Source organism: Camarhynchus parvulus, chromosome 1 (genome assembly GCF_901933205.1).
Source record: "Camarhynchus parvulus chromosome 1, STF_HiC, whole genome shotgun sequence".
NCBI classification, from domain to species: Eukaryota; Metazoa; Chordata; class Aves; order Passeriformes; family Thraupidae; genus Camarhynchus; species Camarhynchus parvulus.
The window spans coordinates 9,107,599-9,125,991 of NC_044571.1; the positions used below are offsets into that span (position 1 = coordinate 9,107,599).

The 18,393-nt window shown below is 43.4% G+C and overlaps 1 protein-coding gene across 1 annotated transcript; it reads right to left on the reverse strand.

Moving 5' to 3' along the window:
- Nucleotides 1-28: 28 nt before the first annotated feature.
- Nucleotides 29-14,949, reverse strand: XK (X-linked Kx blood group). Its single transcript, XM_030955328.1, has 3 exons — nt 14,705-14,949; nt 6,279-6,541; nt 29-1,245 (listed from the first exon to the last, which is right to left on the reverse strand). The coding sequence occupies exons 1-3, from the start codon at nt 14,947-14,949 to the stop codon at nt 422-424; spliced, it is 1,332 nt and encodes a 443-aa protein (XP_030811188.1). The 3' UTR covers nt 29-421.
- Between the last annotated feature and the right edge of the window lie 3,444 nt (nt 14,950-18,393).

An 18,393-nucleotide genomic window follows, 5' to 3' on the forward strand; every position in this document is an offset into this window, starting at 1 on the left:
GCAGACCACAGCTACAGTCCATACATAGTCCAGGTCTAAGCTCTGTTTCCATGCTAGGGTGGCATGCCATGGGACATCCTGAAATAAAAGTCATTGCCTTCCATCCTCAGACTTCCTGAGTAAGGTGAGCATCAGGACAGTTTCTGAATGATGTCTCCAATAATGACTTAAAATAAGCATGTGACAATAAACCCATGTGCAAAAAGGCTCTGAAATAGAAATCTACAAACAACGATTGCTCTCCATACACAAACACAAATACTCATACACTGCTCTCCACAAAAACAGGCATGTCAGCCATCATGCAGTGCTACATCTGCAAGAAAGAAATCCTACCCACAAGACACAATGTCTAAGATACACAATGCTCCCAGCAGGTGATATGCCACCTTCCAAAGGCACCTACTTGCTTCCAGTTGTACTAGGCATTAGAAGAAACACTTTGATGAGTATTCCTGTTTTGAGAATCTATTGTCTTGCTACTACCCCGTGCTTCATCAGTATTTTCAGATTTCATCACCACCTTGCCTGTCAGCAGAGTGGATTTGTGATGCTGGCAAATAAAGTAGAGGATCTTGAAACAGGACAGCAAAGCTTCAGTAATGCTGGAGGAGAAAAGTTTTTTGCACGGGTGACAGAACTGGTAGAACACCAACATGAAGAAGATGCCCATGCAGTAACCTATCAGGAGCTGCAGGAACAACATTGGGGCACAGACATAGAGGTAGAAGTCTGTTCTGTAGACGTACCACATCAGCAGGAGGAAGGCGTTCTCCATCAGCCGCACGATGTAGTACACGGTCATGCGGTACCAGTTCTGCGATTTGCTGATCAGGTCGGGGTCGCTGAGCTCCACCTGCGCTGCCGACCAGCAGAACATGTTAATGCCAGCATACAGGAACGTGAGAAGGCACAGGACAATGGTAGTGCCCAACCTGCTCAATTCCTTCTCTATGTTCTCAGGAAATGGCGACTTGCTAAGCCAGAAGAGAATCCAGGGGTAGAGGAAGAAACCTAAGAAATTCACTAGCACGACGGCGAAAACCCAGATTTGAAGGACTGAACCGAAAAGCACCAGCACTGTGACTCGTGTGGCGATCTCAAAGCTCCTCCACATGAATATGCAGAGGTAGGCAGCAGGTTTCACACGGACATTGTAATCGTCGTACTTTATCTTAATGGCCAGGATGTTGCAGCGTAAGGCGCCGTAAACGATCGACAGGAGAGAGAGAACCATAAAAACACCTACAGAGAGAAAAGACAAATCAGGACCTTCAGCTTAGCAGCAGGCATTGCATCAGGGGAACATAGGTGCAGTCAGTGTCGCTGCACGCCTGGGGATTCCCAGCAGGATGTTATGCCACAGGAGACGTTCCCAGCCCATACCTGAGTGAGGGAAATGAACTCTACCCCAGCCAAACCCAGCACATGACTCTAATCCTACCTGCTATTTTGGTCCCTGCTTGATACTTATTCAGGAAACTGGTAAGAAAAAGAAGGCACTCAGCAGTTGTCTGTCCCACCTCCCCCTGCCCAGGGCTGTTCATACACAGGCTGTCCTTGGTAATTTCACAGCCCCATCATTACAGTATCCAACCTGCTCCCTAACTCCTACAGTACTCCACAAGGCACAGGGGTGCTACTCTCTTTCCATACAGATGAAAAACTGCAAAACAGAAGGTGAAACTTTGGAGTAACTTAGACATGCAGATAACTTGGTGCTTGTGAAATTCTGTGTCGAAGCAAATCACAAAAAAGGTATGTGATACAGCTCAAAATTGAAAGCTGAAGGAATTTAAACCCAGCACTTCCCCCATTGTCTCTGGTTGTGTAGAGAGATATTTACTCACCTGCCTGCAGCACTGTGTTTTCCTATATATCAATTTTCTTTATACACTAATCTGTATCAGGCATTAAAAAAAAAAAAAACAAACCTCACTCCCATTAAAAATGTCTTTAAATTCAGATCAATTTTCAGTACCTCCCACCTACCCAGAATACCTGAAAGGAAGGTTTCACATTTGAATTCTGCAGAAAGTGAAGGCAGAGACCAGATGTTACCAGGAGGGCATCCTGTCTTGCCTTATTAAGTAGGTACAATGTACATGAATACTGAACACAGAGAGTAAACAAAGTGCTAACTGCCCCCAGTTTTTTTTGTATTTGCATGTCCAATTATATAAATATTTATTCACAATTTTTACTAACATGCTGAATAGCTGATATTGCCTCAGATATAATAATTAGAGTTTGGAATTCCTAATTATGTCAATTACATTTGCAATGCTTAGCAACCAGTGTTTTCTGCAGCCTTCAATTAGTTTGTGTGCCAATATCCTACAAATAAACATTTGTATCCTATAAATAAACTGGATTCCCTGTTTTGCTATAGCTATTATGGCCAAAATTATCAGGGTTTGGGCTTTTTTTCTAATTAGAAGTCATTAATTTCTAAGCATTCCTTTGGAAGAAACAAGTGTATTTTAAGACCTCTAACAACTTTCTAAGATAATTTTCTCTATCATTTCAGCTAATCTCATTATGACCCACAAACACCTCGGAATTACTTTGGAAAACAATTAAGTCTTTATATCTAATTTTCCAAGGCACTCAGTAAGGTAAAAAGCATTTATCATTTTATATGGTAATTTTGTACATGCTAGTTTGGTGGTGCATATATTCTCTGAAAACGTTTATGCTGAAATTGTTTGTAGGTAGTCAGTAGTTTTTACATCTTTCTTACAGCACTGAATGATGTCTCTTATAGTGACTTAAAATAACCATGTGACAGTAAACCTATGTGCAAAAGACACATAGAGCTGGGATTTTTAATTGTTATGTCTTAGAAAAACATTAGCTGAAAGCAGAAGAGCAGGTGAGTTCAGTCAAGAATATTGCTTGATATCCTATGGCTTTTTACAAAATCTTTCCTGTAGTTTTGAGCTGTGAAAGAACATAAATTCCAGCAGCTCATGAAGCAAAAGAATGTTCTCAGAGTTAAAGGAACATAAAGATGTACCCACTGGGGACTGAGTGCTGCTGTGCTGAAACTCTGCTAGCTTTCTGCTTTGACAAGCTGAAACATTGATCTTATTCCCTATTTTCACTTTAGGGAATCTACATTAATCTCAAACCTATCTTATAAACTCAAACCTTCAAAAGAGGCATTTCTCCATTGATAGAAAATAAGTCATGCTGACTCTGGTTTAACACACTAGTCCACTCCTACTCCTTTCCTAAAAGCTCATCATTGTCACCAAACCTTCAGTTCAAACATAATTTTTAATCCAGTGAGAAAGATGGTTTGAAGCAACCACAAAGGGAAATACCACAGGGTGACACTGTTGCTTTCACTCATCCTGAGCAGGCAAAGAAATGTAAATTTAAAAGGCAAAGTATTTTCCCCTGGTACATTTCCAAATCCTCCAACAGTCCTTATAAAGGTGGCATTTCTCTTCTTCCTTCCTCTTCCCAAATGGCTTTTCCTTACAAATCAGAGTTGGACACTCACAGAGTCATCCAGGGAGGCGCTGATTTGCTTTGTTGTGCTTTGGTATTACATCTGAAGTCCTTTCACAACCTGGTCCTTTCCACTTCAGAAAGTACTACAGTGAATTCTGCTCTAGATGAGCTACCTCACAAGTACCACTGAAATCTATTATAGATACTATAGTTACATGTATACAAAATAGAACTAGGACTCAGAGTAGGCTAATACATGTGGGTTTCCAATCTTGTATTACATCCAATATTTTTACACTTTTCATGTAAACAGTCACCAAAGCTTTATGTTGCTCATCACTAACCCCAAGAGTTGGCCCTGCTTTTGCAGCTCTCTGGTTGTCTTGATCTTACATTCTTGGCAGACTGTGAAATGACAATTTTGAAGAATGCCAGACACTGGCAAGACCCCAATAATCCATAAGAAAACATCCAGAGAAATTAACGAATGCCATGAAATACACAAGAAATTTGTAGCATGGCTCTGGCTGACAAAGGGCTCAGCAAGGATACATGCTCTATTCAGAAGTGTTCAAGCCAACACTGGAAGCACTAAGGAGTTTCAAACAGATTTGATATGGACATGCCATGCCCCCAGCATGATGGTAAAACAGCTTCAGGTTCTCAGGTGATACCGACCTCATTACCCCTGAACAAGCAGAATTTACATGCTTGTGTAAATGACAGGATATGTAGGAATCCAGAAAAATAACAGACTGATCAGGACACAAGACAAAACACGTGGAAATCAAAATAAAAGACATTAATAATTATAACAGATGCAAATGGAGGAGAGCCTGAAATTTGGAGGACCAATGTCAAAGAACAGGGAAGCTGAAGATATCTGAAGTGTGGAATAAGAACTGGGCTGGCCGGATGAAGAGACCGCAGAAGGTTTCAGTATATCAGCAGCTAAGATACACACAATAAGAAGATGGCTAGGACTCTTGTTTTTCTGATGAATGAGCTCTAACAGACATTGACATCATTCCTAACACCTTTTTTTTTTTCTTTGTATTTCTGTATTTTAGAATTCCATCTGTGTGGAGATGCTCCTGGGAAGCATGAAATAACTGCTGCATTTGCAAGTGGGTTTACCAAACTCTCTGGTGAGCCAAAGCTTATCTCTGGTCATTTCACCCAAGGATTGTCACTTATCAGTTTGTGATTACAACTTATCTCAGCAGTGACTGAAAAAGCTAAAAGCAATAGAACATTACAAATGATTATTAAATATGCAATTCTCTGATCATCTAGAACACAGGATTTCTCTTTGTAAGTCATGACCAGCAAGGTCAAAACCAGTAATAAAAGAAAGACAATAAAAAGATGACCTTTCTCAAGTAAACGCCATCTACAGCAAAGTGACTGGAGATTTTGTTAATTGCACCATTCAGCAAAGGATTCAATCATGTTGTCTCCATCCCACATCATAAGTGCCACGGTTATTTGAAGGACCTACCTTAGTAATGAAGAACTCAGGGACTCGAAAGAGTAATGTCTCACTCAGGAACTGGAAGGAGTAATGTCTTCCAAGAAACTACTGCTATGATGTTCTAGTTTTGGCTGGGGTAGAACTAATTTTTTTTCTAGTAGCTGATACAGGGCTGAATTTGGATTCAGTAGGAGAATAATGTTGATAACACACTGTTTTAATTGTTGCCCAGCAGCGCTTTAAGTCAAGGACTTTTCAGTTTCCCATGCTCTGCCAGTGAAGAAGTACACAAGAAGCTGTGAAGAAGCACAGCCAGAACAGATGATCCAAACTATCCAGAGGGATATTCCATACCATTGGTATCATACTCAGTGTATTAACTGGGGAGAGAGAGTTGTTTAGGAGGAGCCAGTCGATGCTGGGGGATGGTTTGTGCATCACTTGTCTTTCTTGGGCTTTATTCTTTTCCCTCTCTCTCCCTCCACCCCTCTCAATCCTCTCTATCCCCTTCATTACTACTATTATTATGATTATGATTATTATATTTGACTTTATTTCAATTAGAAACTTGCACCTTAGCCTCAGCCTCCCTATCTGTGAACCCGGTAAAGATCCTCTCATGGCCTTAGAGATACAACAAGAGCTATTTAGTGTTTCAGTGGAAATGCATGTTCAAGTTCACACAGGTGCCAAAGTCCTTTCTCACACTGAAAAGCTGTTTGTCCCATGACCAGTAAGAGATGGTTCTCCATTTAGCAGCAAGACAGGAAATCAAGGAATGGGGAAGCAAGATGCAGAGTTTCACAGTAAGAGAGATGGGTCCTGGTAAGTCCATGTTGTGCTTGGTGAAGGCTTAACAGCTTGGGTCCAGAGATGAGATGACCACAGTTGCACAGCAGCTTACTGAGTCCTGCCTTTTGATTTCAGAATCAGATAGTAAAGATAGTTCATGTTCTCAGTTCATACATAAAACTGCACTCCTAAAAGTATATCTTCCCTGAGGCAGCACGACAAAACATGCTCTGCAGTATACCCCAAGGAATTTCCAGAAAGTTTTGCTCAAAAAGAATGGAACAGAGGTGATTTTTAAAATTTTTCATGTAGACAGCTTGGTCCCTCCAGCTGTCTCCCTCTCATACCATAATGGTCACTTTATCAAATCAGTGTTTTTACAGCAACCCAAGTCTAAAACATGACGATATAAACTTGAAAGCAACATCACCACCAAAAGCTATCAGGGAGATGAAACCCATTGCAGAATTCTTGGTTCTTGTGCAAGGCAGCTCTAACTGACTGTCCTCCCACCCAAACACCAAAAGGTCATAGCAACAGCTCCACCTACTTCTGGCCACCGTGACCTCCTGCTGCAGGACACAGATGTAGAGCTGGAGCGTGAGCTGGGGCGCTGAGCCGAGGAAGGCCTGGATGACGGAGGCCCTGCTGAAGGCAGACCTGTGTGTGCGCAGCTTGCCTTCAGCCTGTCCCACTTCCTTCTCTACTTCTTCTGAGTACCCATCCTTGGGCATCTGCCTCTTCTTTGTAATGCTGACATAGGGATCTTCAACTCTGCCAGCACGGAAGTAAATATAAAGGGCTTCCACACACCTACAAGCAAACAAGGAGACAGAGTAACAGGGAAAAATGAAAGAATGAAAGGTCTCCCCACTTCCTGGTATTCTAAGCAGTCACATACTAAGTCCTAAGCTATTTTTTCATAGAGCAAAGCCTGTAGGTTTTCTCCTCCTGGTAAACTTGGAATATGACAGATTTCATTCTTTAAAACAGGAATTACATGTTATTAGAGGGCAGAAACCTGGCAGTGCCCTTTGGGCTGCTTGTAGCACTCAGACTTGGGAGGAGGCTTAATTGTTTTCTGTGAGCTGTCCTTGCTCTCTGCTGTCCCATTAAAGTCCTTAAACTGCTCATCCACTACAAGGATGTCAAACCCAGGACCCAAACTGGAAGTGTGCTACTTCAGCTACTCATGTTTTTTCCTTCTTGTTCTCGATTCATCTGTGACATGCTAATGGCAATAAACCCACTTTTCATTCCTTTGCCTTAAAACATCTGAAGGGAAAAGCTCGTACAAGCAGGTGCACACACCTCCAAACTTTACCAAGCAATGGTTCAAAACACCAGTAACATGCCAGACCAGTGAAAAGGAGCAGTTTTGAGCCTCACAACCCTTGAAATCAACATTATTTTTTTTAAAGGCACAAGAATAGGAGCTTTAGTTCTCAAGTGGGCTTATGTTTACTGTTCTGTTAAAGAAATCTTAAATATAATCTGGCAAAAAAGATTCTAACTAAGAAGATGCAGTGTTTCCAGTTGCTGCAGCTCTTCATACTTTAAACACAGTGGGAGCCAAACCCTCTTGTTTATACAGGTCTAACTTATTGCCAACTAACTCCCAAGGAACAAACTGGTGCCAGCACATACACTTCTACTCATAAATTACATATTGTTACACTATTTGCTGCCTTCACCCACGCACAGAGATAAATCCATACATTTGGGAGAGAACAGAAAAGGTTGTCTCCAGAAAATGCTGCAGCAACAAGGACAATCTGGCTCCTGGAGTATAAAAGAAAATAACAGCCCTGGAGAGATATCTGCAAGGAAAGAAATCTGCAACTTCCTTCCAGTGATTGTTTTTTAACTGGCTAAAACTTTATGAAAACTAGTTCATAGTTTTATAAAGTTTACTCATGAAGAGTAGTTCTAAGAGAACTGCTTAGGTATGAAGGTGTCAAGGGCAGGCTTGGGCATCAAGCAGGACCCAAAACACTGGGAAATATTCACCCTTGTCTAGGAAGTAATAACAAGCAAGGAACAGGTGAAATCTCAAGATGAAGGGGAAGGGAGAATAAAAAAAGTTACTTCTGTTTAATTTAATAAACTTTACTTCATTTTTTCCTCTAACTGGACCACTAGCAAGTTTCAAACACTCTAGATGAAGAGCAGTTTTGGGATTGTGTAGTACTATTCCTGATTCACTAGGCTTCAGCTATCATTATGACTAAAGCTTTTCAACATTCCTGCTGCTCTGGATGCTCCATTCACAGAGGTGACTTTCTGTCTTCCCCTCATTAATCTTTTCACTCCCTGTCAATCTTGTTCCACATGAAAGAACCCACACAGCCAAAAAGAAAGTGTGAAAAATTAATAAAGCACTGTGGCTTTATGAAGCCAGCATAGATTCTGAAACCAACAAATCGATTTTGTTCCAAAAAGAAAGATCCCAGACCATTTTTGTCTCATTTAGTATTCACAGCCATGCATTCACCCTGAGCTGAGGGCAAGTCTGAGTATATTATGGAAAACTGGATCTCAGCATCAGGCTCTGAACTCTTGCTGTGTGTGATTAGAAGCAGATATAGTCTAGGGACCCATCAAAAAAAAATATGTAGTGATCCCATTAAGGAGATCAGATTTATGAGACTACTGACAATAGCAAACATTATAACCAACCAAACTCAGAGTTTTGGAGCAAGCATTTGATTTTTTTTATTAGCTGGATATTAAGTAGCAGTATATTGTTTGTGATGGGGATTTTTTGACCATACAGAAAAGCAAACATAATGTGAAATGGTCTGATGAGCAAACCTTAGAGCTAAATGGGGCCTTTACCACTATGACAGAGTAATAAAAATGCTATATGCAAGCATTCAGATTACATTGATAATGATGCCCATTTTCTCCCAGGCCCTGCCAGTCCCATGCAAGAGTGTTTCTGGAAGTCAGGCCTTCTGGAACAAGTAACAAATGCATTCAGGATTGCAGCTGGTGCCACTGCCCAAGCAACTGCTTCCAGCAGGAGCAGACTGGCAGCTGACACGCCAGAAAGAACAAGCACCAACCTAAAAGTTTAAGGAATAAAGTGTGGGAGGGGCACAGTCACTTGAATGACCATGCAGAGGAGAAGGGTCCAGAACTGTGATGAAGTATCAATGCAGATCACGTTGCTGTGTCAGACTGTGCTTTGCCTATGAAGCACATGCTGAGGGGGTTGGGCATCTTGTCTTTAAATGAACTGCCTGGCTTGCTCTTTTTTAGCATGAAATATAACTAAGAGACAATGCAAGAAGGGGATTGCTTCGTGGCAGCTTTCCCCCACAGTTACAAGCTCCTGCAGCACGGTGAATTCCACAGAAGCCCTCACTGCTGCTCTGCTCCAGAGGGACAGGAGGGAGAGATCCCAACTTCTGCACAATCCATCTCCTGCAATGATGTTTAGGGCCACTTCAAGAGCCCTCCACATGGTGTCAAGAGCAGAAGGCAAGCAGCTGTTGTGTCCTCTGCATGTAAGGCACTGCCAACCACAGCACTGGCTGTGCAGGAACAAAAATTGCTCTGAGGAAAAAAAGTCAGATGTACTTTCTAGAGTGAAAGTTAAGAGGTAAGAAAAGGATGGTGCTGTTTTCTACCCTGCTGCAGAAACATCCTGGCAGAAAGAAAAGCCATACTTTTCCAGGGATCCTGACTGTGCCCACAGAGTGATTCAGCCCCAACACATTTGTCTTCTACACAGTAAGTAGGAGGAATAATCCTACCCTTATATACTTGCTGAGAGTGAGCACCTCATTCCCTCTTTTATCATGGATGCGTGGGACTGAAACACAAGCAAAATAATGGTGGTGTGAAAAGGGAGAAGGCAATGAAAACATGGAACTTTCCACACCCAACCAGCACTCCAAGAACAAATGGCTATTTGAGATCTACCCAGACACATCCTCTGTAAATGTACAAGTAGATTTCCCTGATACATAATTTTCACTAATTCCTTCTCTTTAGAGAAGTATGCAAGAGACTTACCAGTCCTGCAGATTTACTTACCTGCACCAGGCAAAGATCTGCTCCTCACTCATTGTTCTACCTTTTACCTGCACTGATTTCCTGTTCACCCCACCATGGACACCTAACACATCTGCTCAAGAGACTCTAAACATATTCTTCCCATCTGGAAAAGAGGGAGGCACATCAAGAGTTGTAAAGTTTAAAGCTAGGAGGATCTCCTACAGGGAGGTCTGCTGATGAAGTCCTACAAGGAAAGAAAGTTTTTAGACCTGTTCTATTTTGAACTTTTAAGCAGGTCACTAGCAAAGAGAGACTACTCACAAGGGACAAGGTTTCTGCACAATGTCACTGAAACATTATCTGCACCATTAGAGCTTATTAGATTTCAAACTGCAGAATTAGATGCCCAAAACATGAATGATTGTAAAAAAACCTGGAGCTTTTTTTTTTTTTTTTTTTTTTTATTTCCTGCAGCTCACAGACTCAAACTTTGGCCATAACATCAGCTCCTCTGGCAGTTTGATGCAAGCTTCCTCCTGCATCTGCTGTGCTGCTGTCTACATGGTACATGTAATTGTTTCTCCTTATGCCTTGAGAAACAAAGCCTGATCCCATTAAAAAAAAAAGTCTATTGTTTATATCCTTGTCCTATCATAACCTGAGGAAAACAGTCGTTAGTGTTCTATATAGGGGGCCTGTTATATTTACTTGAGATTTGTTTTGCAGGAGTTCATCCTTCTGCTGACCCAGCCCTCCCCTGATTGCATCTCCTCACACAAAACAGGCTGGGCTCACACTGCACTAACAGAGCACCAGGGGACAGAGTTCCAAAGATACCTGCAGTCACTCTAACTTCCCTCTCCATGAAGTTGGTACCAGGTGGAAGCACTGCCAGGTTCACAGCAGTTGGTTTTGATGATGCCAGTTTAGTAGAGTCTTCAGTAAATCAGGAGTCCCTGCATGAGCAGACTCACAGTCCCAGCACCACCAACATCCCCAGGGTGTGACTGCAAGCCCTGACTGGCCAAGTCAGTTTGTTGGAAATCTGCACTTCAGTTCTTGACCTTTTTATTACTTGAAGAATTGAAAAGAGCAAGCAAGTTAACAGGGGGTTCTCTGGTGCCTATCATGAAGGGTATGGACAAAAGGAGGCTCAGGGGGAACATTATCACTCTCTACAATTCCTCAGGAGGTTGTACTGAGGTGAGGATCAGTCTCTTCTCCCAAGATAACAAGAGACAGGACAAGAAGAAATGCTGTAAAATTGGTCCAGGGGAGGTTCAGGTGGATATTAGTAAAGATTTTTTCACTGAAAGGGCAGTCAGGCATTGAACAAGCTGCCCAGGGAAGTGGTGTCAAGCATCACCATGCTTAGGAATGTTCAAAAGGCATGTGGTGTTCATGGACATGGTTTAGTGGTGCACTAAGTGGTGCTGGGTTATCAGTTGGACTCAGTGATCTGAGAGGTCTTTTCCAAGCTAAACAATTCCCTGATTCTCTGAGGGGTTATTTACATTTAGAAGAAATCCTTAAGTGTAGAGCAGTGCACCAGCAAAAAAAAAAACATCCAGTAATTATGTATTGGAATTGTAGCAGTGCTTAAAATCTCAAGGAGACTTTGGTGCTACAAGTGCCACCCAAATGAAAAGAACAAAGAGACAGACCCTAGCACAGGAGCAGTCTGAGCCAAAAAGCTCATCATGACCTTCCCTAGACACAAGACAAAAGTAATAAACCTCTCATTGACACTGGCTACTGTTTTAAGTAATTTTTTCTGTTATGATTTACTTAGTGTGGTAAAATAATCTCCTTTTGCAAAAAACAAAACCCAAAACCAATCCTACCCAAATAAATCTTTTAAGCATCCAGACAAGTACATTCACAAGGAGTGGCATTGACCTGAAATGCTGCAGGAATCCCCATGATGCCCAGAAACCTGCAGTCACTTTGTTCCAGCCAAGTCTCTGCAGAGCCTCTGGCATGCCTGCATCCTAAGGATCACAGCCAGGCCACTAAGGGGAATAGGAATTTTGCTCTACAAATTGCTCTGAATTTATAGAGAAACTCCTAGGGAGTGGGAGGAAAATTAAAAAAGGGTACATGAACAGTACACCAAAAGTCCTCTCTGGGAAGAGGGATGCTACCTAATTTTAGTCCTTCCAGTGGCAGCAGCAGGACAGCGAGTGCCTCCTGAGCAGGTGGAGTGTGGGTGGTTGGGGAAGGTGGTGGCATGCAAGAAGGTTCTATGAGAGAAAGTACTTTTTTTCCATCACTCAGATGATTCAAAATAGGCTGAATCATTTGGCTTGCAAGGCTAAATACCCTCCTTCCCTGCCAAGATATTCCCAAACCATTCCTCAACTCTAAAGGAGTTTTTTTAAGGAAAAAAGGAAGGGAAAAAAAATCTAGATTTTAAGATGATGAAGAAAAACTCACACAACACATATGGGCTGATGGTAAAGCAGTGCACTGATATCTGAGTATTTAAGTCTGAACAGAGGAATCCTGACTATGCTGTATCAAACAGAGATAGTCAAAAAGTTGTTGTTAAGTTTCTTTTAAAGCCCTCCAAAGCTGCCAGCCCTCTGTTGCAGCATGTCATCACACACAGCCTCAAGGTTCTTCAACGTTCCATTCCCTGCCACAAGCAGTCAGAGCCTGGGGAGGCTCCACTGTCTGTGTCCTATTTGACCTAATTTGACCTAATTTGACCCAGCTCTCCCTAAGCAGCCCTGGGCTGTGCCAGGGGGGCACAAGAGTCCCAGCAGGGAGGATGGAGCCAGGCCTCACACGAGGGAAGCAGATGACTGAGAGCAGCAGGATTCTCTGGAGCAAAGGATCAGAGGTTTGCCTACAAGGATGGAGTAAAATGCCTCCAAGGACAATGGTCCTTTTCAGCTTACAAAATGTAAAAGCCACAGTGCAGTGATGATACAACCAAAATGTACTTTGCCTTCTAGCTATCACCCAAACCTTGTGTGTATGCCAGTCCACATAGGGTAGGAAGCCCCCTGTACAAAGCAGGGAAAGGGAAGGTATTTTGTGTGCTGAAAACACAACAATATTTACAGTGCATAGCTATATCTGACAGGAAGCAATCAGTTTCCTCTTCTGACAGATACTGCAATCTTTAGCTGCAGGAAGGCAAGGAAGGAAAAAAAACCCAAAGCCCAAAACCCTTTACTGTCTGTGTCAAATAATTTTGACTTCCCAGACATTTGTGCTGTATCCTACAAACTGACACATTTCCCTAGAAGTAAAGAGAACTTGGTTTGTATTAAACTTTTAATTTGTAGAGTCCTTCCAGCCTTTAGCAGAAAATTAGTTTTTCAGGTAGTATGAATGTACTACTCTATTTAATTAGTAATTATAATTCCAGTTATCCTGGGTTTAGAGAGAGGTCAACATACATCACTTTGTCATGCCTAAATGATGCCATGGGGACTATGGCATCATAGTCACTTGTGCTGTTGGCACAGCACATCCAGAACATCTCAAACCTCCTGGAAATGCTAAGTTTGTAAATCTTTACGAAAGGAGAAAGTGCAGAGTCAGCAACACACTAGAGGAGAGGAGAGGGCTTTCATATGCTCACTGTTTTACAGCAGTGGCTTCAGCTGGGAGTTCACCAGAGAGCAGGAACTGTGTTCTGCACAAGATAAGATTTGTGTTGTAAACTGAAAACTTGATGTTGAAAAAGAAACAGAAAGTCAAGTAATGCTTGGGGGTTGAGGTCAAAATATAAATCTATGTTTCTTTTGTATAACTGAAAAGAAAATCCTTCAATTTCTTCTTGCTGCTCAAATACTTTGTCTGCTTCTTCACATATTATGGCTTGACATTAGATTCTTTCCTCATCTTACCTCAATAAATTGATTTATAATAACAAAAGTAATGTACTTAACTTTTGATAGTCTCTTTCTCTTTGGTTCCTCTCTTATTTTCCAAAAATGTGGAAGCAGCTTGTTCTAAGCCTTCAGAAAATCAGAGCTCTTTTAGAATTGTTAAGCCACAACTTCAACATCTTTAAAATTTTAACAAAGCAAGCAAAACAGCATAGTTATAGAAGAAGTCAATGTTTTTTGAAGTGTAAGATATTTTGTAACATCCAAACTGTTCACCTTTCCTTAGCGTGAACAAATCTTTCTTTCACACACTATTCAGGAATTTCAAAAAGTTGGTGATATTTCTCCTAGCCTCTACTACATACACACTGCAATTAATTCCCTTTCTTTTTAAATAAAAAAATTATAGTATAAATTTAAAATTAATGCCCCCCAGAAACACTTTGTCTTGGAGTTGCACACTGCTGTAACTTTTCTTCTAATTTTTTTTTTCCCTACGGGTATTTTCAGTGAGACATTGAACTGGAATCAAAAAAATCTCCAAAGCAATTTGGGGCGGAAAGCTCACGTTTGGAAGGAAAAGCCAGACTAGAGCATCATTGATGTTCCAAGATGCACGGATGGGATGGGATGGGATGGGATGGGATGGGATGGGATGGGATGGGATGGGATGGGATGGGATGGGATGGGATGGGATGGGATGGGATGGGATGGGATGGGATGGGATGGGATGGGATGGGTACTATCGTTGTTCTTAACTCGCAACCGAGTGGAAGAATCTCCCGTTCTCTCTTGGAAGTGATCTGAGAGCAAAGCGCTGTGCATGAGGCAGCAGCGGACAGACACAACCATCAGCAAGAAGCCCCAGGGCTGCAAACCCAGCGCAGAGCGGGAGGCGGAGGGGCTCTCGCGGCTCCCCGCGGCCCGGCAGGGCTGAGCCCCTTTCCCTGGGGTCAGGTTTGTGCCCGAGGCATTCCCAAGGGACTGTTCCTCCCGCGGCTGCGGCAGGACGCGGGAGCGGCTCCCGGCGGTGCGGAGCCGGACCGGCCCCGCCCGCACCGCACCAAGGCCGGGGGGCTCCGGGCGCCCCCGGGCTCGGCCCCGGCCCCGGCGGGGACTCACCGACCTGACGAGCGGCCCCAGCTGCAGCAGGTGCAGCAGCAGCACCAGCGGGCGGTCGCGGCTCACGTCGCGGTGGATGAAGACCAGGCTGAGCTGCACCAGCGCGCAAGGAAAGAGGGCGAAGAGCAGCGTCAGCGTCTGCCACATGCGGTTCCCCGTGTCGTGGTAGTCCGTGCTCAGGCACAGCGCGGCCGCTGTCTCGGACATGAAGAGGACGAGAGAGATGAGGACTGAGCCCGGGAATTTCATCGCAGCGGCCGCCCAAGCCCGGCCCGCCCAGCCGCCGCCGCCGCCGCGCACCCGGGCCCAGTCCCCGGCAGAGGGAGCGCCGCGCTCGCCGTTGGCCCGCGGCCTCTGCAGCCCGGGGCTGGATCCGGGCCGGGGCTCGATCCCGACCGCGCTTGGATCCTGCCCGGCGTTGGATCCTGGCCGGGGCTGGACCCTGGCTGGGCTGGAAGCAGGGGAAGGTTCCCCGGCGGTGCTCGGGGAGCTGCCCCTCATCGTGTCTCCTTCAGCCGTCAGACACAGAGCTGAACTGAGGGGGTTGGTGGGAAGGGGCGAGCGGGTGCCCCTGAGGGCACTTGGTCAGGCCGAGGGGATCGCACAGCCACGGCATCGCTTGCGCTGGAGAAGAACCACACCATGGCACTGAGTGCCACGTCCAGGCTTTCCTGAAGCACCTCCAGGTGCTTCCAGTGACTCCACCACTTCCCTGGGCAGCCCGTTCCAATGTCTAATCATCCTTTCTGTGAAGAAATTCCTCCCATTGTCCAACCTAAACCTCCCCTGGTGCAGCTTAAGATCATGTCCTTTGGTCCTATCACTGTTTGCCTGTGAGGAGAGGCCGATCCCCACCTGGCTACACGCTCCTGTCAGGGACTTGTAGAGAGTGACAAAATAGAGATCTGAAAGGAAGACACAAGGCCTTTTCTTCCTTCTGTACCAGGAAGAAAAGAAGCCTGTGCAGCAATAAAGGCTGAGAGATGATTTAATTAATAAACAAACAAACAAATGCCACATCAAAACAGAACAAAGGCAGAAAAGGAGTTGTGAATGCAGGAGAGGTTCCCCTGATGCACCCAGCTCAGAGTCCCTGATCAGGGCAGTGTGGCAGTGTCAGAGGTGCCCTTTTAGCTCTTTGCCAGGTGCCTCTCCTCTTGCTTGCCAGACTTTTTCCTTCAAAGGTTTCTTGGGCCACAGAACCCTGAGCCCTGCTGTGACACCAGCTGTTGACCTGCAGCATTTGCCTGCTGTCCCTGGGCCTTTCCCCCTCACCAGCAGGATCCTTTCTCCCTCACCACCAAAATTCTGGAGTCCTTCTGGAGATAAGTGCAGTCACCCCAGCAGTATCGCCAATGCCTGCATGGATGAGCAGCACAAGGTGACAGCCGGAGGAAAAGACAAGCTTTTCATGAAATCCTGATCCTGAGCACCTGGCAAGAAACAGAACTGAGGTACCAAGCCAGGTTGGCAGATGGTGCCTGTGTCCTGCACAGGAGTCTCCAGTCATCACTTCTCTCCTGCTCTTGGTGCAAGTACTTGGTTTGTGCTCAGCTGGCTCTGGTGATAGATCTTGGTTCCTGCCTGTTCCCAGGTAACTGCTGATCACCCTGTGGGGGTTAGCTACACACCTGGGACCTATAGGAGCACAAGAGGAAGGAAAGACAAGAAGTCTGAGATATTATTAATGGGATAACACTACTGGCTACTTCTGCTTATCTGCTACTGTTCTTTAGTCCAAGTTACGGTATCACCAGATGTATGCAAAAAGCGCCAATAAACACTTGGCCATTTCTTTAGCTACTGCACTGGCAAATCTGGAGTCCCATTGCTCAGCTCAAGTTGAGCTAAGCTCATGATGATAAAGATGGAAACCTTGTTGTGGGCAGGCCAAGGTGAATTTAATGCTTGTATTCTTCACTGGGAATGGAGGGTCTTTCTGGAAAGGGAAGAGGCTATGGAAACTGAGATTTAAGCAGACTGCCAATACCTAGAGTGAGAAACTTTAATCTACAGGCCCAAAGCAACCTGTCTTGTCTTATGGGAAACTACTATAAGGTGTTTTACCTAAGCACTGTGTGCAGCCTGGATGATTTATCTCATTCTAAAATGATTAATTTTACTTTTGATAACCACTGAAAAGCTTTTGGAGCACTGAGTCATGACTATTGTGGAAGAAAGTGTTGCCAGCACTGTGAAAGGTAAGTACAGAAATAAAAATCCAATACAAAATCATACTGTTCAAGGTTGGACTTTTATTTAAGGCAAAATATAATCACAGCTTTAATATTCATAATATGGATATACATAGTTTGATCTGCCACTATGAAGCTTAGTATTATCACTGCTTTTTAAAAAGCTATAAAATCTAGTTTCTATCATAATCTACAATACAAAACTAATACAATAAACACATTCTGAAAGATCACAGTGTTTAAAATATTAGAAAAGCAGGGGTCCTGCTTTCAAACAATAAGGTGCATCTCTAAAGAATCAAATCAACCTTGATTCTACAGGCCTGTACCACATCATGGCTGTGAATGGCTGTAACACTGAGAAACCAATCTAGGGTGTGGCACATACTCAAGGAATGAACATCACACACTGGAATATACTGAATAATCAAGTGTCACCAACACAAACTAGATATTAAATAATGCCATTTAAGTTCCCTGTACTTTTTATTTGTATTGGTATTCACGTATATTGCAGAGATCTCAAGATAAAATGTGTATAAATTGCCATCAAACAGGGCCCTGCATATGCAAACACCTGTGCTTTCCTCATACCATGCAGACAAGCCTTACTAATTCCATGGGACTCAAGTGTAAAGGAAAGTTTGTAGGCCTGGGGTCAGGAATGACATAGTTTTACCCCTGTTTCACACATGTGGAAGGAGCTACCTTACATGCCTGGAATCAAGCAGAGGTTCACCACAGACATCAACAGGTGGCCTATCAGGCTCTTAAAATGAGTGCAGGAGGCCAATTCAGTGGCAAAACCAGACCATTGTTAAAGGACATCCTTCCCTCTTGTGTGGTCATGGTTATGAAGACAGAAGCAAAGTTAAATTTCTGGTCAAACAGCCTTTCTATAAATTTCTGGTCAAACAGCCTTTCTCTTCTATATGATATAAAAATATATGTTGGACTAGAACCTGTTTTCTATGCCCTACAGGATATAATTGACTTAAGGACTTCTGCATATTCATACAATGCTGTTGCTGGATATCAGTACACTATAAAATATCTTGTATTCAAATATCATTATACCACTTGGCAAAATAAGCTTTGAATTATTTTTCTGCCATTCTAGTTGGCATTGCTGTACTTGACCTAAATGCCTCCATCTTCTCTTTGAGTCATGCCATGAACAAAGTCAAGGGACTCCCTTCTAAGCATTAAAAATAAATACGGGCTTGTGTATTTTCAAGCAGAATGCTATTGATAAATTTGTTTTTTGAGAGCATGATGTAGAATTTCCAATATACGAGGTGTTGGACCAACAGTGACAGTACAAATTAGCCAAGTTTAATAATTCAAAGGCAGATTGAAAGTTGGTGCTATTGGCTTCTTGAATGTATTTTTTTAAACTGCCTTATCATGGATAGTGCACATCACTTCTGTTCCATTAAAAGACAGGAGTAGGCAGTAGGTTCAGCTACAGGCAACTCCTTCACAGGCAAATGTTTTT